The sequence below is a fragment of the Gallinula chloropus genome (genome assembly GCF_964237585.1).
Source record: "Gallinula chloropus genome assembly, chromosome: 3".
NCBI classification, from domain to species: domain Eukaryota; kingdom Metazoa; phylum Chordata; class Aves; order Gruiformes; family Rallidae; genus Gallinula; species Gallinula chloropus.
In genome coordinates this window covers 19,908,404-19,931,170 of record NC_140087.1, presented here as the reverse complement: position 1 = coordinate 19,931,170, position 22,767 = coordinate 19,908,404, and the positions used below count along the sequence as shown (strand labels likewise).

Here is a 22,767-nt window from a genome sequence, read left to right as displayed (position 1 = left end):
TCAAAAACTTACATTGCCTTTAGAGTGTGTCAGTGACCAAAGTGAGTCCTGACATGTTTTAAAATAAAACCAGCACGTTGTTATTATCAGGTAAGTACACAGCTGCCTTCTGTGTTAGGAAACCTTTAGAGATATCCAGGGTGAGATGTGCTACACAATCATCCAGTCAATGACTGACAATACAAAAGACAAATCTTGAAATAAAGCTTTAAAATAAGAACATAAAAGTAAAAAGTGTTTAGGGCAAGATAAACACTGAAGTTACTCATGAAATAATATTTAGTAAAACAAGATACTGGAATTGTTGTAATACAATGAAGAACAAAACCAAAATAATAATGGTGCACAAGAAAGCCAGAATATGATGCATGTTTCCTCATTAATGAAAGCTGCATGATTACCCTAATTTTCAGATTTGTAGAGAAATACCAGAACAAGTAAATAACTCTGGACTAACCAATCTAATTTTGTCTGGTTATTTAAATCTGTGGTTATATACCATAACAAAAGTTTCACATATGAAATGTAACACCTGAAATTTGTGTAGACTAACAAACAATATCTCTGATGAAGAAGAGAGACAAGAAAAAAGTGTTTGACAAGTATACACATTTTTATTATTTCACTCTTCTGGGAAGAAGATTGCTTTCACCATAAAATTATGTATTTATACTTACACATATATTCCAATTCACAAGGATTCAATGTTTAGACACAACAGTTTATAGCTACCTGAAGCAAACCTTGCAAAACTCCTGTAGCTTTTTTTTTTTGTTTTTTTAAAAAATGTCAAAGTGGATTTTAAAACTTATTTGGGAACATGCTGAACTTTAAAGTTCCCACTTCTTAATTTCAAAATACTGTAAAAATAGCCTTGAAGGAAATGTTGTTTTAGAAATAATTGTTCTAGCAGAGGTGGAATAACATTGTTTCAGATGTAAAGACGACAGTTGTGCATTCAAAATAGAACAGACATTTAGAAGTCTCAGAATGATTTTTTTAAAAGGTCAAAGTCTAATTCAACAAAAGTAATCTCTTCTACAGCCTCAAAAGTGCCCAATTAAAATACTCAGCCTTGTTGAGTGTACAATCATGAACGGGCAACTTTTTCTCGTGGAAATAAAGGACAATAAAACCTACATGAAAGTTAAAAGTATTTTCAGATATCTAATGGTATTAACCTCCTGTAAGACTATTGCATTCTTCCCTCCTCCTTGCCCTCCTTGCATTTCCTTAGTCTATCCCCGAAACATCCTTTAATTTTACCTGTGATGGAAGCTATTCTTGCTTCTATTTCAGACATATCAGCACTCATCCTTTTGGCTTCTCCTGAAACAAGGGCTGACTGTGGTCGTGCACGAACATCCGATAAGCTTTCCACACTGCTCCCACGAGATGGAGGTAAACTCAAACGGCCAGGATCACCCTGTTTCAACAGTCACATGTTTAAAGAGAAGAAAAAATTCTGCAGAAGCCCCTCCATGGTATGCACAGTATGTAGATTAAAATATATTTCTATAATGTGCATTTTAAAAGTGACATTTAAAAATTTTAATTCAATAAATCATAATAATTTAGCTATTATTGGTATACCAGAACCAAACATCTGCGTCTTTCAAAAGAATCTAACTTTACACAGATGAAAATTGCATGGAACTAGGCCAGTATTGTCACAAGTGAATCTGTGTATTTTTTCATCCTACTTGATATGAAACACAGTATTTTCGAAATTCACCTAAGTGTTTAATCCTTTCATGTCACACTAATACTGTGCTTCTAAGTCAAGATAGTGATTTTAAATTATATAAATTTTTTAACCTAACAAATCCCTCCAAATATAATTAACTATTTTTTATTTCATTGGAGATCTTATTGGAGCCTTCCAGTTTACCTCTTTGAAATCATTCGACAGTTTCCATCCCCTTTCGTGTTCTTTTCCTATATCTGACTGAGAATACACTAATGGTTCATACAGCAGTTACAATACTTTTGTCCTGGCTTACCGGCTGTTTGGCTGTATTTTTCATTTGCTGTGCCAATTTTGACTCTAAACGTTTAATAGTGTCATTGGTAGAGGCTCCTTGGAAATCACTTGGTTCCATGTTAGCATCACTCTTGTTACTCGTGTTTGTAGAAGTGATGTCCATGAATGAGCCTAGAAATCAGTAATAAGGAAAAATATTTCAGAATTTCCATTAAAAACACAGAAGGGGATCTCTTCGCTCAAGCATTCTCAGAAGCCTTACTTTGCTCTAAAGCAACATTTCTGAAAACTTTTAATGAAAGGCAAGCTGCAAGACTGCAAGAGATCCATTAGCATAAAAAGTAGAAGGAGTGAAAAAGAGAAAATAAATGACTAGGAGTACCTGATGGAATTCTCAAGTCAATCTTTAGCTTGTCCTGAAATTGTCAGGATAGATGTTATATCAACAACACTACCAACAACCTTGTTCACATTTAATGACAAGGTGCATTAGGAACCATAGCGGAGCACAAATCCCAGAAAAATAACATATATACACAGTTTAAAGTGATAAATCGTATCTTAAAGTGATGCTTAGAGCGACAGTGAACAGCTAGTAAAATCAGTACAACACTACACCTGAAAAGATTTGGTAATACACAGGTCACTAAGTTGTGAAGTAGCCAAGAAACCTTATCCAAAATAACAGCAATTTGTTTGGATAAAAACCAAGCCAAGAAGTAATAGGTGAAGACACCTAAGATTAAAAACAACTGAAGTGGGAGAACTATTCTAAAAATGAGAAGACTGAATGATTTTTATTGTCTATTATTAAAAGAATTTCTCTGAGGGCAAGACAACCTGAAAACCGAGCCCACATTTTGCTCTATTCACCTTCCTAGTGATTCCCTTGCACTTAATTTAAATTACTGCATTTAGTGCATCTTGCATTGAACAACTGCAAGTTTAAATTGTGTGGAACTGGAGGTGCAGCTCTCAAGAATAGTTGAAAATTTAAGAATGCCAACCACTAAACATTACATACAAGGAAAGCATGTCAGTTGCTACCAACCTTCATGGGGAAAAAAGGAGACCTTAAAACTTGGGCATTCAGAGACAGCTTTTATTATGTTCTCGTCCTCCAGAAATGGTACACTCCAGCAAAACCATTTGGCTAAGAACACTAAACACGATGTGGTATGAAGTCTTAATAAAAAAAATAGATTCTTGCTAATGCTTCATTTTGAGTTCAGAATCAATGTCAGCATGTGCTTTACAATCCCTCTCCCTCATTTCATGTTGCTGTTCTTGTCTCTTATTTATACAAGCATACCTGTACTAGTGGCTGAGTTGCTTTGGCCTTCATCTGAATACTGGCAAGGATACTGCAGAGGTTCATCAGCTCCTGGAAAGTACTGTGAAAAAACAGCAATGTTTTGATTAAAAAAAAAAAATCAATTAACAATTGTTTTACTATTATTTGAATAATACCTTAAGTAATTTAGAAATTATTATCTTTATAATAATTTATTTAGAAGAGAAAAAAATGCAGTTATTTTTAGTAATACATCTATGACTATTTTTATTCAGTTCCCCAAATCTGTTATAAATTAGTATATGTGTTCCATAAGGAGAGGAATCATTTCTCTTCTCTACACAAATATTTGGCTAATTTTTATCAAAAAGAGAGAGAAGGGGAGAGAAAAAATACAAGCTCACCTACAGAGTGTGATAAAAGGGGTACCTTTTGTAATTCAATTCCCCAACTTAACAGATGAAGAAATTATTAAGATACTAAAATAAATTTTTATACCCGCATCAAGTGTGTCATTATTTTAACAATTTCTTCCATCGATGGTCGTTGAGAGGGATCCTTGGACCAACAACGGGTCATTAAACTCTCAACTGGTTTAGGTAGGTTTTTGATCAGTGGTGGCCGAGTACCTGGAATTGAAATTAGGAAAAAAACCTTAATTTGATAACAGATCTGATCAGCAACTGATCAATCTCCTTGGTATTTCGTTAAGCGCGGGAAAATGTAGCTAATTGGACTCTGAAAGAACTGGCTTGTACTTAATGTTCTCTCTACGAACAAAAACTGACAAAAAAAAGGTTCCTTTGCATTACGTTCAAGCTACAATTCCATACAAACAAGTAGAATGATAATAGAACTTTTTCTTCAGTAATGGTTTGAATAAATTCAATAACCAACTGACCAAATACATCATATTACAATGCCTAATAATATATGTTACCACTTTCTGATGAATAAAGCTCTAGACCAAGCTAGTAAACAAACAAAGTCTTTGGTTCCCAATGTTGTACTCACAAGACAAAAAAAAAAAAAAAAAAAAGGGAATTTCTGATGGGGCTGATTTTTCTCTTAAGAAATTTCTGACATGTTATTGAGCACTGGGAGTACCAGTTTTGGGTGAGTTTTTTATGGTCTATACACATTTTTCATTACTTATTTTACTTCAACTGTTGTACAGTGGTTTCAAGTGAGATGAAGTGCACTAACACTCCCTTCCTAACAAGGAAAAGAAGAAAAGGAGAAAGAAAATAAAAAATAGTTTTAAAAACTAAAATAGGGACAGATAGGGAATTTTTGTTCCACAAAAGGATACTCCTACACCTTACGGAGGCTTTCTGATTTATGACTTTGACACTTATTTTTACAGTTAATGCTTTTACCCAAGGCACTCATCACTCCTAATCTCAATGATTTGGACCCGATGATCTCTCGAGATCCCTTCCAACCCCTACAATTCTATGATTCTAAGATTCCTGCTCTTGAAAAACTGAAATCACTTTCTTTATTCAAAAATGCCATTTGCAAACATCTTTGTGCATTATGATGACTCTAATATTCATCCATCCATCCTATTGCTCGCTGCCCCTTTCCCTTCTCCATTGAACAGGGTACCTGTGCTCACCTTAAGCTTCTATCATTTGGTACTGAAGCAATGACACTCAGGCAGAGTACCGGCCTTCATTGCTCATTTGTTAATGAGATCTTCCAAACAAGTTTGTGCTTTCTTTGATGTTGTCTTTCACAAATGGCAGAAACTCTTTGCAGACATTCACTGAACTATTTCACTACAATTTTTTTATTCTTCTTAAAACTCTGCTTTGCCATGGTACCTAAAAACATACTGTTAAAAAAGTTACACCACTAGCATGAAGACACTACAGTCTCTGTAGTGCATTATTCTGCCCCGTGTTTTCTTTTGTCCAGCCGAATCCAACCATTGCCTCCTGTTAATATTCTAAGCTCACAAGAATCTGTTCTGTACAGCACCTAGCTAAAGTCCTGCTCCATGACTGCAGGTACCTAGACATAAAGGTAAATCAATTCAAACAGCAGAATAGCAACAGAAAGAAAAAACAACAACAAAACAACAAAAAAAATCACCCCAAAACTAACCAAACAAAAAAAAAACCCACCCACCACAAAACCCAGATGAAAAACAAAGTAACATTTTTAATACCTAATGGTCCTGCAGGATTTTGACAGTTTCTAGCACTTACTCATGCATTTACTGTAGATGCCCAAGAAGAAAAAACCCCAACCAAACAAGATAACTTGGTTAATAAAATCATTGTTCATCCAGACAGAGGGGTTGTGGTGTTTTTGTAGCACGTGATTCAGATCACTTTTAAAATGGAGTTTCATAACAAAACGAAGGTGGCTCTTGTTTGTTCCTAGACTAGTTACATGTGGCAGGAAACAGAAACACTGTAGAAGTCAAATAAAACCACTGACAGAAAGTAGCAGTGTCTAACTGTTAAGCCTTTATGACAAAACACATATTCAATCAAGTATAAAATGGAAAAACGGTAACTTAAAGCTGGAGAGCTAAGAGTGTTTAGCAAATTTATAAGTCAAAATGCACAACTTCAAATGCAATGAAGTATTTTTAACTCACCATTGTGAACTGCCCACATTATGCGGAAAGCTGGACCACCAATCTCATCAAAAGGTTTCCTACGGGTGATTACCTCCCAGAGAATAATACCCCAACTGAAGACATCACATTTTTCACTGTAATTGCTACCTGGAAGAAAGCCATCAACAGAATTTGTCTCTTTTCTATGTAACACATTAAAAAGAAATACAGTTTGAACTGATAAATAGTTTTCTATGCTTCCTTTCACTTCACATTTGTTAATGCTGAGAAAAGAGTGTTTTCTAAAGCTGGCTGATGCACGCTAACTTAAGTCTAAAATAATTTGACAGTAGGATCATTGAGAATGCCTGTCTCTGGAAATCAATCCCCTTCACTTGGAGTCATTCTAAAATGATAAAATGCGTCGATTTTCTTATAAAATATAAAATGCAATTTATTAGGTTTCAAAGATCTCTTGCATTCAGGATTTAACTGACTCTGCTTCTTCCTCTGAATATTCTTCAACTCACTTCTTCCGTGCTAGTCACAATACGCCAGCCAGTAACATCTCTGTCATAGCCAGTACTCTTTATTAACTACAGGTCTTTAGCAGAATTACTAAGTTACCATATGAACAACTCAGCAGATACCTCAATTCTTTACCATCTTAATTCCTCCCTGTTTATTATCTATACTCTTTCTGTCATGTGATTAAAGTGCTTTCACCATAATTTCAGTATTTTCTAAGACCCCTGCTAAAGGTGCAGAAGACACATAGGTGATATAAGAATACTGAATAAGAATTTCCACAGACTGCAAAGATGTGTGCTCTGTAACCATAACTCAAATACAACAAACTAATGTGAATGGCTAATGATAATTGTGTGAATAAAATGTCTTTAAACAAGGATCAAAACTGGCATCGAGCAGCCAAGAGACTTTTTGTTAACACATAATCGGAAAGCCTTGTGACAAGTAATTTCATAAACAGTAGAATTAAAGAAGCCAAGTTTTGTGTGCATCTATCACACAGCACCCCATTGCAAGCGGCTCCACTCTGCCTATGAGCCATCTTCCTTTGCACCTGTAGCTCCTGCACAAGGCCAGCAGCCTGTTCTCAGGCCAGTTCCTGCACAACAGCCAGCCTGTAAGGCAGGCAGGCTGCAGCACGAACTGCAAATCCTCCCTAAGTGAAGGCACTAATCTGGACTTCTCCCAGCTACTGATTTTACAAAACTCTTTAACCCTTGGCATCTCTTTACGCCTGTATCAAACTAGCTGAAGGTGGCTAATGAGTTCAAAGGTTCCTGACGGGGAATAGCAAAGTCAGCTTTAGCAGACAGTGTTTTTTCAAAGGTGTTGGAAAAAAGAAGGTATCTGTTAATAAAGGCAGATCGCTAAGTGAAGCGAAACAGCCCCTTTTGTCTATGCAGCCACGGTGGTTCTGTGAAACCCAGCCTGTGACAGGGAGGTAGTGTTACTCTCCTGTGTAAGAAAATTCTATTTTGTGGCTGAGAAGTCTTGGACTGTTTCTGAAAACAGAGTCAAAAAGTGAGAGAGTATTTTATATTGTTTAATTACAGAACAGACAAAGGTAGAGCAATTCCTTTGATTTATCCAGTTATCCCAAAGCAATCTTAAGAGGTTCTTCTAAAGCAAGTTCTGATATTAGAGTGCTTGCTCTCTATCACTTTATCCTGATCTAAATTATATTGTGTTCTCTTAGATTGTTTGATCTGTACAAGGCTTCACGTGCCCTAATATTTAAAATGGGGAAAATCTTAATATTAGAGCAATTACTTCAAAGAGCACTCTGCCACCTACAACAGATACTTCTTGTGCTGTTAATGTTCTCATCTAAAAATGTTAATACTAGAGCAGTACTAAAACAATATTAGCATTTACTTCATTGTTGAATTCTGATGCAGTAGCGGAAGCAAGCATTTTTAACATTTGACATAATTTTAGTAATTTAATGATTGTATCAAGGGCAACTTACATGCTGCATCATAGAAGCTATAGATTCCTTTCTTTCCTTGATACTTGTATGATTTTTGTCATTATTGGTAAATGCTTTCAGATAAAAGTACATAAAACCAACCATAAACTGGAGGCTTTTGCTGCTGTTCAACAATAAATTTGCAATACAAGATTTCTTTGTTCTGTCTTGCTGAATTCTTACACCAGAGGAATTAATATATGCACTGTAAATCCCAACTACAATATACTTATTTGAAAATCTGGGTTAGATTAGGATTTTTTTACTCAAAAACAATCTAGCTTTAACATGGATCGTCCAATTGATCATTGCTAGAAGAAAAAAGTATCTCATTTATACAATTTCATTTACTGGTAAACAAATGTTATGTAAAGAAGCATTCCTAGCTGAAGAAATGGAGTAGGTGCCTCAACATGAACTAACATAATGAAAACTTTTTACCCACCAGAATGAAACAGATCACCCTTAGGTGGGTCCTCTAAGCAATACGTTGGGGGGGAAAAAGGTACCTTCAAAACAAAAGCTCCAAAGGTGGTGTTTTTGGGAGAAAATACCTGCTAAAAACATACATTGATATACATATATAATTTCTTTTCTCTTGCATATGGACAGTAAAAGAGGCCACTTGGATCCAGAATATGGGAAAACCCTCTTGCACATAGGCGCTTGCTAAATACATCAAAACCAGGACACCTGCTACCTTCTTCAGACCACTCTGCTAATCACAGTTTAAGGTACTGATTGGCTAAACGGCGTTAATTTGCAATCTAATATTGACTGGATTATTTCTCTGCTAATCATGCAGCAATTATACCTATCTAATTATCAAGTGTCATCAGTCTTCTCTAGCTACACTCCAAGAAATAGCTTGTTTTCCTACTTAGCTAAATTAACTGTTAATAACGAGTTCCTCAGTATGTAGGACTGAGGAAGTACATCAAATCTCTAGATTACACAAAAAAAGCAGACAAAGATGGAGTTACAAGAAAGCGGGGGATTGAAAATGAAGGCAATTATGTTCAATTTAGAGACACTAACAGGGAAATTCTAAAGATAAAAGCTGATCAGAATAGGGAGTGAAAGTAATGACAGTGTATTTAAACGTCAGAAGAGTTTGAAATGACTTAAGAAGAATATCAGAAACAGCACAATCCTGGGGAAATAGCCCTCTGGCTGTGTTTTACTTGCTTATAAAAGAAGAAACAGCAGCTGTCAAAGTACTTATGTAAATCTCAGCTATGACACAAATAAAGGTTCCACATCTTCATGTAATTAACTAACATGATCAATTCAATTCAGTGTTGCTCTTCGAAACCCTGCATAATTATTTGGCAGTAGACAATCACACCGATTTTAAAATAAACGTTAGACCTCTGCCAAGACTATTTCAGCTGTTACCTCAAACTTTAGTACACTCATTGAAACGAAGTGAAATCACACGATGATCTTTTTCCTCTGTCAAATTAATTCAAAGTTACATCCATAGAAAGAACACATAACTTCGACACTGTAAATTCTTGTTACCTTCAAAAACTTCAGGCGCCATCCAAGCGGCACTTCCCTTATTGTTGGTCATGTGTGTTTGAATATCACAGGCTGTACCAAAATCACAGATTTTTAGAACTGTCCCCCCAGCTACCAAGAGTAAGCTGTCAAAGGAAAAAAAAAAAAATCACAATTATAATTGTAGGATAAAACATTCTGGTAATAAACCACTGAATTTTTCTACCTTAACTACAATTCTAATAGAGTTGAATATCTACAGCTTTGCTTTTCAGTGCTTTAGTTTCATAGTTTGAGAAAGCAAAGCCACTTGTGCCTGATCTGAACGTAGGAAATATTTTAAAATAGTTAAATATATAGTAATTTATTAATATTTCTACATGCTGAATTTTAAATAAGTATCTTTAGCCATACTAAACCACTAAGCATATATTGACAAAATTAGTCTTTTAGATGCCAGAGGCTGAAAAACAAGTGCTGCAACAATTTTACCAAAAGAAGGAACAATCAAGACTCCCATTAATGTCAGTCAACCTAGCTATTTACTTAAATGAAAGCACTTGAAGTACATGTTAACAGCTCTATAAATCAAGACAGGGGATACAGGAAAGAACTCAAGATTTAAAGTGTGGCTTCACATTGTAATTTTATCTGGTAGTAAATGCAGCAGGCTACCACCAAAAGGTGATAGCTGATCCCCAAATTTCTGTTTCCTCCTGATCTATGGTGCCAGATCTGAAGCTGTAAAGTGAGTCAGATCAACACAATTACTGGGCAGAAAACAATTTTTGTTTTAGTGGAAAGTGATGGGAGATACTACAGGGGTAGTGGAACAAGCTGAAGGAGGGGATAGAGGAAGATGGCCATGAGGTGGGAGGGTTTGGGGAGGGGAAAGAGTTCTACTACATGATTAAATATTATGTTAAAACCAAGCAACCAAACATCCCATCCACCACACTCTCTTATTGAACATTGCAACTCATTGTAACTCATTGGGGCATTTTAAATGCCTCTGATCAGAAGCCCTATCTCTACCAAAATCCTCTTCCATGACACAGGACAAGAGCAGGATGTTTTTCCAGTTGAACACAAAGTAACTGGGTGTATTTCCTTTCTGATACCATGCACTATCATTCTGTAACCAAAGTTTCAAACACACAGCTTTCATTTAGAATATAGTACATCAAATAATATTAGTATGAAATAAAGGCATCTCTTTCAAATGCAATGAAATTATTACAGTTGGAACTTAAGATAATTTCTAAGAAAATAGGAAACATGAACCATAAACTTACTTTGGTGGTTTAAGGTCTCTGTGAATTAGAGCCTTTGGTTTCATACTGTGGAGGTATGCCACTCCTTGGGAACACTGTAAACACCAACTCATGGCATGTGCAGCAGTATAGTGAGGCAGAGGTTCAGCACCATGTAGCACTGCAAAACAAAGGCACAAACTAAAAAGAACTTTATTGTATATTACAACAGATACAACAGAGTTAACAACATACCAGTGAGAAAGCTCTATGGAATCTAAGGAATTATCAGTACCTTGGCACTGAAACTGAACACACCCCTCTGCAGACTGTTAAAATAATAGAAATGTCAAAATATTTTCCATGTTTTTTTAGTATGTTTTCCGTCATTTTTGATGTTAAAATTCAAAAACAAAGATGCTGCTCTCTCTCAGCTGTCCCTGGTAAAGTCTATGTTAAATACTCAAGGAATTTACAAGTTAAGGAAGAATCTTTTCAGAAGTTCCACTGGAAAACCTTATATGACTTGTATAAAATATAACAAACTGATATCAAAACACAGAACAGTAGACTGAGAAGTGTTTTTTTTAAAGCACATTCATTTCTCCTTATAATTACTTTTAACAATTTCAAAGAATCACAGAATGTTTGGGGTTGGAAGGAACCTTGAGAGGTCCAGCAAAGAGGGTCAAGCAGGCCACATAGAGCCAGTTGCCCAGGACTGCGTCCAGGTGGCTTCTAAGTATCTCCAAGGATGGAGACGTGTATGAAACAGCTTTATATTTTAGATCATGTTTGCTTTAACAACGAGCCTTCAGCTCCAGGAAGACACCGTGTTGAAATGATACTCACCATTGTACAGAGAACCTCCTTCAGCATACTCCATAACAAGACACACCTTAGCAGGGGGGAGGGGACAAAAAATAGGGTTGTTTTAAATGTGGAAAACAGCTCTTGTAAACTGAAAGGAAAGCTCTTTGAGAGGGAAGTCTCCATATCTAAGCTAATGGAAAATTTATCTATGAGGTAAAAAGTCAGTTTGAATGGTACATACTTACATAACAGAAAGAGAAATCAGTTTTATAATTAGTTCCCACTGTTAAGTTTGGAAAGAATGACCTACCCAACAATCTTGAAGAGCAAATACCATATTCAAACTGCAAGTCATTTGCCCTTAGTTGTTTTTTTTTTAAGTAACTTACAAAGGTTTTAAAATACTATGTGAAATGGTTTTCATTAGTAGTAAGGAACAAGGGATGCAGCGTTACTTTAACCAATACAGATAACATACTAGAATTAGCTAAGGATACATCTGTCCTGTCACAGTACTTGCTCTTCTGCTTTAAGAATATGTAGGACTGTTTGCAGCTGTGGCAGAAAGCAAATCTTGAAAATTGCATATATGAGAATAGGAACTGATTTACAAGCTATGAATCGTGTGGCTAATGTATTTTTTCATATTGCTGATTTGCAAGTAATAGGACCGTAGATATGAATGGCTCTACATATGTAATACACCAGATGCTGTTCTGACAAACTGAAGCATAATCAGTATTCAGAAACAGCATTTGGAATTTATTTCTCATAGCAGGGAAAAAAAAAAAAAAACACAAAAAATGTGAACGTATCAACCAACCCATGTATCTGTATATTTCCTTATTATGGCTAAACCATAGAAATATAGATAAGAAATACACATTTTGTGCACTGATGCTTGCAGGTGTTAAGCTAGTCACCTTTCGTCATACTGACGAAGCTGCAACTTACTGGGTTTAGACAGGCTCCATATAACTTGACAATGTTGGGATGGTTCACTCGTGACAGTTGTCGAAGCTGCAACACAAATTACACAATTTCAAACCATGGGGGGAATGAGACTAATTACAGTTTTATGTATCTGCATAACCCTAGATGGTGATTTTTAGGAATTACAAGACTGATATCCCTGTTTGCATTTTAATTTATGTAATTAGGTTTGTATCTCATTTGAGCTGTGTATAAAAGTAATTTTAAAGAAAACGGTGTAGTAAAATCGCTCAAGTCAAACACTGTGCAACTATGACCTCTATAGGCTCAGCGGTGTTCTTGAAGCCTCCAATTTTGAAATCCTGATTGACTTAATAAACAATCTAAATCATATTGGCTTTATTCACTGTATAGAAAATTACTGTTCTTAAAAACAACAATAAAAAAACAAACCCCACAATTCCATAAAATAAATCAGCCAGTTAAAAATTAACATGACTTAGATTCAAGAACCTACTGGTGCTTGTACTAATTGATGATCAGTCTATTTTGCATTGAAATTTTCCTTTCCTGTAGGTAGCACAAGAAAAAAGGAATTTTTTTGTCTTCACACAGACCACTGGAGGTAGCTTATGCTGTTCATTGTCTAGGGAGCTAATATTTTCTTTTCTATACACTTCCTAAGTTCTAAAAAGCCATAATGCAGTATCACAACTGATGCCTGCACTGTGTAGGGCTTCATGAATCCCAGTAATTACTGAAGTTTTTCTGGGTTTATCTTCTCAGATTTCTTCCTAACACAAAAATGCTGAGACTGATCAGATCTACTCAGTATTAGATTAATAACATTAAAAACTTCCATGGTAATGAACAACATATAAATATTTACATGAAGCTGCCTATCACAAATATGCTTCCTTTAACCATTCAGTGTGTTACATTTTTGGTTCCAAAATTAAGAGAGCATTATTCTAAACATATTTCATCTTGAACATCCTAGATTCTTACTGGCTTGATAGTAAGCAGCACATCACAATAGATCTCATTTAAATTACATGGCTAATTTGATTCTAGAAAATGTTCTGTATCTTGGCAAGTCTATCAGTGTATCTGAACTACTCAAGATCATTCTGAAGTAGACATTGAATGGGAAGAGTGATTGTCCTTAACTGACATGTATTAAAAACTTATATGCAAAATAAACCACCCTGAAATGATTAGAACTGTTGAAAAAAACTAAAGAAACAGTGTCAAGTATGGACCTGATTATAAGCATCACCTATGCTGTAAGACCCTGGAAGTGCTAATCAGTTCTGGGATTTGGGTGGGTATTTCAGTTGCACCCTGACTCCACACTGGGATGGAATCCTGGAACTGGTGTTTCCCTGACCTGCGTGCCTTCCTCTCTCCCATCTTTCTTTCCACATTTAATGGGAAGCAAACTAAAGGAGCTGTGATGTGCTGACAGGTGTCCTGTTCTGCATGACAAGGGGTTCAGGCCCGCAGCAGGTACCACAGGCTATATTTACTTTATAATACAGACACGGCTTTTAGTACACTAAATACAGCCATGAATTTAAGAAAGCACACATTACCAAACCCCATATTTTCCAGTAAACTTATTGTACCTCTACAATGAAGGCTTTTCTTTCAGATTCACTTTCTATTTGTTTAATGGCTACATCTTTAGCTCGCCATTTTGCCTTGCAGACCACCCCAAAGGCTCCTCTTCCAACAACCTAGAATAAAATAACATGAAACAAGTTAAAATTTGAAATGGTTTAATTTGCTGTGCAGGACTTCAGAAAGAGAAAATATATTTACCTTAGAAAACTACAGAGACACAGAATCATGTTTTACAGCAGCAATTTAATATTATGGCATCAAAGCATAACTGAAGCTTAGCTAAGCTTCCTCCAGATATTATTTACCAAAGGAACAGAAAAACACAAAACCAAAACATTTTATTTTTCACATGCAGTAACAGTAATTAAGATCAGGTTTTTCTGAAATATTTGGAACAAGATCTGTTTGGAAGAAAATGAAAAGAACAATGGCAAATGTATTTGTATAGATGACTGGTGAAATTTTATCTATATGCATTATTCATTTACACTTGCTAGTAGTAGAAATTCAAAATTCTGAAATTTAAATGCATATGCAAACAATTGCACAGGACTCTGCTGAAGCCAGGATGAGATGTTCAATGCACTCAAAATTATCCTTCCATTTTCTCACAGATGCCTCAACAGTGTAAAAGCAGTAAATTCTCCTGGGAGTCCATCAAACAAGCACAAGGTCTACATAAACTATGCTTTTCTCTATTTTTGTTGACGTCTGCTTTCTAGTTTAGTCAAAATTAGCATTGCTTAAAGATACAGAAAACCAGATGAGTTGCAACTCTTCACTGTAACTTCACACAAGCAGTAGCAGCAGCTTCTGCATACTCATTATTCAAGACACCTTTAACATTTGCTCTGTAGGAGATACTGACTAACCAATACTGTAACAATGCAAACCGCCTGCATGCTTAGCCTTTGAGGAAATAACATTTAATAATTTTACCTTGTTTTTTTTTTTTTGAGATGACCCCCAATGCAGTAATAATCTGCAATGTAAACTAAGAGTGCTGATCCAGAGAAGACAACTCAGATGCCAAAAATGTTAAGGTTCCATTTGAATGCAAACTACCACGTATGAAAAACATTCTTGGGTTAGGTTTTTGCTACACACTTTCCTAATCAATAAATAAATGATTAGTGAAGCTGATTTCCCCTGAGAACAGGGTAGATAAGGCTGCAGGTGCATAGTTCAAGACCTGCTAAACTTTCATGCTGAATATAAAAAGTCTGCAATCAAGGACCCAATCTGAAGAGGGGAAAAATACAAATTAAAAAAACAATCAAGATCTTACATTAAGAAAGGGGAAGAAAGGGGAAGTATGCTCAGTATTTTTGTAAGATTATGTATGGATGTGAGTGACAGTTGCCATCCATGGTGATCCATGGCATTTTCCTCTTCTGGTTTTGTTAATACAAAGGAAGAAGCATTTTTCTTTTACATTACAGCACACACTTAGTATCCCAAGGTCTCCTGGCTTCTCACCCTCCACAACAGATGTTCACAGACTGAGTTTATCACAAGATATCCACAGCAGACCCACAGAACATGCCCCATTCTTCCCGACATAAAATAGGACCTGTTGATTGTAACCTCCTCCCCACACTACAGGATAGAGCCTTGACTCTCCTCTTAATACTCAACTATTTTGTTTTTGCATCCACAACTGAGATTGGAAACACCAACCCATATGAAAGACAGTGAAGCAGCCTACGAAAACAATACATATAAACACACTGGAAACAGTGAGTCACCTAAACACCTAAAAGTTCCAAATAGTTTCCCTTGGTATTTCTTCTCTCTTGGACCGTATTTCAAACAAAATTGCCAAACTTCTTGGGGCTGGCAGCCCTGCCCCACCTTCTTCTACTAGTACAAGAGAGTTGTCCATTACAACCTCCCTAACCAACTCACACAGTGCTTGACCAGAACACACAGCCAGCGTGTGTGCCCTAAGTCTGCATTTAACAGAAGTGCTGATTTACTGAGCACAGGGAAATCATCCAGTGTCAAGCACAGGTAACTGACAGCAGCCTGCTCGCACCAGAGAAGCACTAAGGACAGAGAATTATCAACAGAGCAACTCGGGCAGGACAAACTGCGCTGGCAGCAGCAGATCCAGGCCTGCTGCTCCCCTATGATATGGAGGAACATAAACTGGCCAAGTAACTGGGAAGGACTCTTTCCTCCACTTAAGGAAAAGGAGATGTGCATATGATTTCTCCTGGCTCTATACAAATGGCATTACGGCACAAGGCTGTGTGAGACTCCTTTCAGAAAGCTTTTCTCAATATACTGTTTCCTACACTTTTTCATCGTTTTTGACTATGGTTCTGTTACCTTCAATTCAGTGACTTGGAAAAAAAACCCTGCTTATTGAAAACATCAGTGAAGCTACATCAGTTAAAAGACTGGTCTCAGATACATCTGATAAAATTTAATGAAGCAATTTGACTATTTTGGGTGTTTTTTACTTAGTTGGTAACATTTACACAGTTTGTGATACACCAGGCTTACTTTTTTTTGGCTAGTCATATCTTTCCTTGCTGAAAAGGCTTATGTCCTTAAGTGCAAATATATGTATTACAGATACAATTTTAATATTATGAAAGTGTAATATATACTACAGGGATTTTTATATATTAAATAGATCAATTTTTCACATGTATAGAAAAATAAAATGCCTTGGGTTGGAAGTGACCTCAAAGACCATCTAGTCCGAACCCCCCTACCATGGCCAGGGACACCCTCACTAGATCAGGTTGCCCAAAACCCCATCCAGCCTGGCCTTAAATGCCTCCAGAAATGCAGCTTCCACAACATCTCTGAGCAACATGTTCCAGTGCCTCACTATCTTTATAGTAAAGAATTTCTTCCTATTGTCTAACCAAACCCTACCCTCTTTCAGCTTGAAAGACATTGCCCCTTGTCCTCTCACCATGTCCCCTGAACAGTCTCTCTCCGACTTTCCTGTATCACCCCTTTACATATTGGTAGGCCACAATTCGGCCTCCCTGCAGCCTTCTCTTCTCTTGGCTGAACAAGCCCAACTCCCTCAGCCTGTCTTCACAGGAGAGGTGCTCCAGCCTCTCCATCATCTTCACAGCCCTCCTCTGGATGTGCTCCAACAGCTCATATACTAAAGAAATGATTTTTCAATTTTGCCACAATTTTAAATAATGTTTCTATTTGATGAAGAAGCTATAATAAGAGGTACCACCCCATGCAAGGTTTTCCATTGCACCATGAATGTTACAAGTTGTAGTTCAAAAGTGGAATAAATTACAAGAATCACATGCTATTGACCAAAGAATAAAAATTAATTAAAAAAGTGTCAGGCACCAACAGGAAGAATTTACCAGGCAATCTAAATCTGAATTATGTAATAGAAACGTCAGATATATAAATTTTATGGCTTGTGAAAAGAGTTTGATAAATAACTATGCGGTCGAGGTTTCATAACAATTTATCAGTGACTTGGTGCCTGCTTAGGCAGAGGGTTGAACTTGAGAAGAGGACACAAATGCACTGAATACTTACCTAGGATACAGGGAAAACAGAGAAGAGCTGATCTTCCATTAAAGCAGCTCAGCCTCTTGGACAGCATATGAAAAGAACAACCCTAAGAAGCAATGACGGGTCTGGTACAAACTTGAAGTTCACCATATGTGAAAGCCCAGCGTGTCTTTCCCACTCAATCTGGAAAAAGCATCTTAGTCATCATAAAAACATCCTTTATAAGGGACAGGAGGGAGCTTGTGGTGGATTCCACTTATATTTAATTTTCTTCCTTTTTTACTGAACTTATCCTTTAAAGGCCAGAATTAGAATTTGACAGACCAGTTTAAACACTATGTAGTTTCCTTCAACACTGTGTGCTAGAACTAAGTAACTTAATAGCACAGGAGTGAGGCGCTGCCTGAACTTTAGTATCTTCATGCTCATTCCTTCTTGTCCCCTGCCACAGCATATGTTTGGACAGTAGTGCATATTCTGAATTATATGAAGCACAGTTAATGGAATTATTGACACAACAAATCAATAAACAGAAGTTGATCTGTTGCACTGTGTATGTTTGGAAAATGATCTAAAAATAAACACATTCTTCTAGTAAAAGATTTTATCCCTCTAAATATCTTCTAGGAGAAAAAAAAGAAAATGTAGAGCAGATGACCTATTTAGAAATAAAACATCAATGTTTCTACTTTTCCACAAGAGAATTACGTTTAAGAACCATTTGGTTAGGACATGACACAGGCACATTTCAAACTGGCAGAAATACTTAAAGAGCTTTGAAGATTGAAAATGATATACAGATTTATGCTTCTCCCTATAAAACTCCTACCAGTAAAAAGTTGTTTTATTGTGTGACAAAGTGACATGGAGAAAGAGAGTGCCCTTTGTATGTTTTTCAGATAATGTGTTTGGAATCTTATTTAAAGAATATGAACCACACAAGATCCCTGGAACAAACATTACCTCTGTGTACAAATAGTAGCAAATGCTGTACATAAACAAAGATACATGATTCTGACTTTTAAGTACGTGGACTATACTGCCTGCTAAGTATGTAGACTAGAAATCATGCAGAAAAATAGAGACTGTAGATATGTTAAGCCCTCAAGGATGTACTTTGTCCCAAGGGATGTGACCAAGTAATTCCCACTCCCCAGTAAAACAAGGAAAATGCATCCCTCTATTCCCCTATTAAATGTCAAAGCTTTGGAAGAATTAATTTCAACTTTCTATTAACTGCACAGGGTTTCTATTCACTCAAAAATACATAGTTTTAACCTTGTATCTATGAAGTTTCCTGGTTAGTTAGTGCTGCATGCTGGATACCTAGTGCTTCTCTTTCTATAAAAACCTTGTTGGATACACAAGACAGCAATAAAATATAATAGCTCTCAGTTTAGCAGACTAAGTATTCTTTGGAGAATTGTCTTCATAATTTGCAGTATCTACATGACACACTTGTTTACGATTTTGGGCAGCAAGACAAGCAGTAAAAACAAGAAATACAAACCCAACAAAGCCTGTGCTTCCAAACAGCAGTCTCTAAATTATCATTAATATCTATGTCCTTTCCGTTACTGGTCTATTTGCAAATGAAAGCTTTATGCAAACTGAACTTCTGGATCTCTCAAGCTTCAGGCACAATGCAAGACTGAGGGGGAAAACAGGGATAAAAACGCTTTGTAAAAACAGAAACACACTTTTAAGTTTAGATGATTCTATTCTATCTACCAGAGTTCCAGCAGTATCAATACAGCACACAAATATTTTCAGTTTCTCACCAATCTGCTCGTATGACACATAAAATGCATACAGAAAAAAAGCAGGGACCAAAGCAGCTGTGAATAACAGTTTACAGCCCATAAAAACACACGCCTACATTTTCTATCATTCATTCAACCAGCCTCAAATTCCAACTTGTGCTATGCTTTATTAAGCAGGTTGAAGGGAACCGGCCCCGTGCCACAAATGACTGCGGCCAATACCCTGGCAGCGCTCTGAGGAAGGAGTTCAGATCTGCCAATTCTCACAGCTACGTTCTTCGACTGGTTAAGTTTATTTCTACTAGGTGCTCAACCCAAGTCTAAATGTTGCTTTCCCTTTCTGGGATGCATACAGCAATGGAAAATAGCCGTTATTAAAAATCAACATATATTCTTAGCAATTACACGTAACTTCTGCTTGCCACAGACTAATACGGTTGGTCCATATTTAGTGCGTCATCTGTTAGCGCTGCACAACACTGGGCAGTTACTTAGTGACTCGGCCATCTGAATTCAGTTCTGCTTTAAGAAATCATTCTCTTCTCAACTTCTTCAGAACATGCTTGTGGAGAATCATAGTACCTTCACACATGCTCCTAAAATTATGGCTGTTTGCAGAAATTCCTCCTTTGCTCCATACACACTACCAGCCCTCTTTGCATTCTGATAGCTCGATCATTCTAAGAAGCGTGTGCATCCCAAGCAAAGATAGGTTATCAGGTTATACCTTCATTCCAGCTTTTTACATACTGATAGCCTTATACGCAGCTGTCTCAAGAACTGAACTCACTTTAATAACCTGTAATTTAAAAACATTAGCAAACACTCGTCTGATGTTGTAATATGAATCAGTTTGTTCTGTTACAGCAGCCCAGACAGGAGATTCTAGCTTTAGACATAAAATGCTGGGTAATGAGGCACTCAGGGTGAAGGGCTCCAACTTGAGCTGGGCTTGCTCAGCTGGCACAGTCTAAAATTACTGGTCTTCGCAAAACAAATAATCATTCTGTAATCAGCAGAATGCTGTGAGAATCCACTGGGTGGGATAAATAAGGGACACATGAAGCTTGTTCTGGTTTAGTTTTTTTTCTTAGGGAAAAGCCTTCCCCCACCAATTTCGGATAGCAGTTACACTGTCACTCAAGCTGTGACCTTAACTGCTGTATTAGACATGGAACTTTATTATTATCTCATAAATATGCATCTTACTTTAACCACTGGAACAGAATAGCCTATGAGTTGTCTTTCCCACACGTTTTTTTATGAGAGTAAAATAAAATTTATTTTACAAGTCACAGATTGATTCATGTGTAGAAATACATGTCAGGTCTTATATTAACAGTTTAACTAGCTTATTAGCCATCTTCCAACACTTATTTGCACACTAAATTTCATCCATGTGAAACTGATATTGTGTAACTCTCACTATAAATTTACACCCCAGCAGTGTTCACTTTAGCTAATTTCTTCGATGAATGAAGAGAACCTTCCACTGGTGTAACTAACCAAAATTTACATAGTGATTTGAATTAAGTCAGAAAGGTATTTAAAGTAAAAATCACAGAAAATTCTGTTTTATGTTTTCACCATGTACTAATATTTTGCCTTTGCTTCTCGATGCCCAACTTTGTGCCTTGAAGGCTTGCTTTCTGGAAAAGGCTGAGAAGTTGCTGATGTGACTGACTTCAAAAGGATTCTTAACTACCCACCCTTGGCTCCTGAGAACCATGAATACTGTTCAGATCTCTGATGACACCTGTGGTTCCAATTCTGCAGACTGGTATTCTACAACTGAACACAGCCCCCCAGGACTTAAAAAAAAATGGGAGGTAGCAATAGCTCCATGTTCAGCAGCATCGTATATAAATCCATTTTACCTTGTAGCATTAACAGACATAATTGGTCACTACACCTCATTAACTTTAAAAGTGAACTACCATAAAGGGTAGCAAAAACCACTTGTCATGCTGCATTCCTCATTCTCTTGCCTCTAAACTGCTCTGCTCCACAACTGCAAGGAACACACACAGTTCTCAGCACTCTTCTCAGGCAGTTAATGAAATTGGTCAACTGCTTCAGAAGTGTCCACGGTAGGTGAACATGCCACAAACTGCATCTCCTTAGTTGTTAGCACCTTAAGTAGGTTTTCTAAACTAAGTATTTAGAATGCTTACCTGTTCATCTTAAAGAAAATATTACCCTAAATCCCCATGGAATTAACTCTGTTGCCCGATTAGATTGTCAGTCTATATACTGCAGTGTACCAGCACGAGTATTAACAACAGTTTCTGAATACTTTACAGGCTGGTCAAAAGTAACTTGCAGCTATGCAAACATGTCAATGGTTTTCAACCTGGCTGCATCAGCCAGTGACTGGGTAGGGCCACAGCATACATGACCAGACACGATCCAAAGCATACACACATCATGTGATGAAGAGGTCCGCGTTTTAGACATGTATGGGACTGTTATCAGATTACATGACGGAGAAAGGGCTGTGGGATTTTCAGGAAAGAGTGGCAGGGAGCAGGTTGCCAGAACAATTCAACCCCAAAGTCTGCTCTCTATTCACTGCGTAGATGTGAAAGCTCCTCTGGGTAGAAGAGACAGTAGTATTAAGGCTAGATTTAAATATGAGATTTTAAAATAGGGCTATCAGGCTTTTTATTGTTAACTTGATGTGTTATATTACGTTTTCAGACAAATTCTGTAGTTTTATCTGTTCAGTTTCTAATGATTTGGCTATCTAATAACTGAAAACTTGAGAGGGACAGTCAAAAATTTGTGTGGTCAAGTAGGGAACATTTCTTCAGGATTCAAGTTTTATGTTGTTTTACCTCTTCTAGTTTTGAAGATGCTCCCACTGTGTCACATCAATTTTGATTTGACTCCAACCCATTAATAATAATTATCTCTACATTTTACTTCAATCTATGCACTTTAAATAATGATAAGGCAGCTTGAAATCAGAGACATGTTTGACTGGTGGGAAGTAATGCTATGGTACAGTTAGTCATGTGCATGGCGGCTAAAACAAAATATGGTTTGTTCTTGATATTGACCAGTTGAGTTCAGCCAAACCTCAATGAAAGCACACTCATAGATCTTACATTTATTAGCAAGGACTCAGGGCCTGCAAGTATTCCAGAACTTCAATATCTATTAATAAACCAGTGGCAGAGTGGGACTGCTATCTGCTGACAAGACAGCCTTGATAATACAACAGCAAAGCTATGATTATACAAGCATTCAAGTTTCCAGTGTAGATCTGTTGACACTCCATTATGAAACATCTGAAGTTTGCCAAGTATATTAAAATCTGACCATTCTGAGTTCTTACAGCCACTTAAAAATCCTTGAACTTCCGAGCCTGGAGTGACAGCATGGAAAATCCTCAGTAACAATGTATGTTTTGTTACAGCTGCAAAGTTGACGATTGTGCTGAAACTGCATCATTAAGAGTACATTAAGAGTACAAAACCCACAGCTGAGGGTTAAGGATGGTCTCTAATTC

The 22,767-nt window shown here is 36.7% G+C and overlaps 1 protein-coding gene across 1 annotated transcript in view; it reads right to left on the bottom strand.

Moving 5' to 3' along the window:
* The window catches only part of MAP3K7 (mitogen-activated protein kinase kinase kinase 7), a gene marked incomplete at its 5' end in the record, with an annotated part of 34,516 nt that extends 19,634 nt beyond the window's left edge, over positions 1–14,882 (bottom strand). Inside the window, 11 exons of the mRNA XM_084262346.1 lie at positions 1,267–1,426; positions 2,004–2,155; positions 3,297–3,378; positions 3,777–3,907; positions 5,893–6,021; positions 9,377–9,501; positions 10,651–10,789; positions 11,461–11,506; positions 12,376–12,441; positions 13,983–14,093; positions 14,853–14,882. Of these exons, the coding sequence (XP_084118472.1) occupies positions 1,267–1,426; positions 2,004–2,155; positions 3,297–3,378; positions 3,777–3,907; positions 5,893–6,021; positions 9,377–9,501; positions 10,651–10,789; positions 11,461–11,506; positions 12,376–12,441; positions 13,983–14,093; positions 14,853–14,882 (1,171 nt within the window). The remainder of the gene's footprint in view (positions 1–1,266; positions 1,427–2,003; positions 2,156–3,296; positions 3,379–3,776; positions 3,908–5,892; positions 6,022–9,376; positions 9,502–10,650; positions 10,790–11,460; positions 11,507–12,375; positions 12,442–13,982; positions 14,094–14,852) is intronic.
* Positions 14,883–22,767: the final 7,885 nt, after the last annotated feature.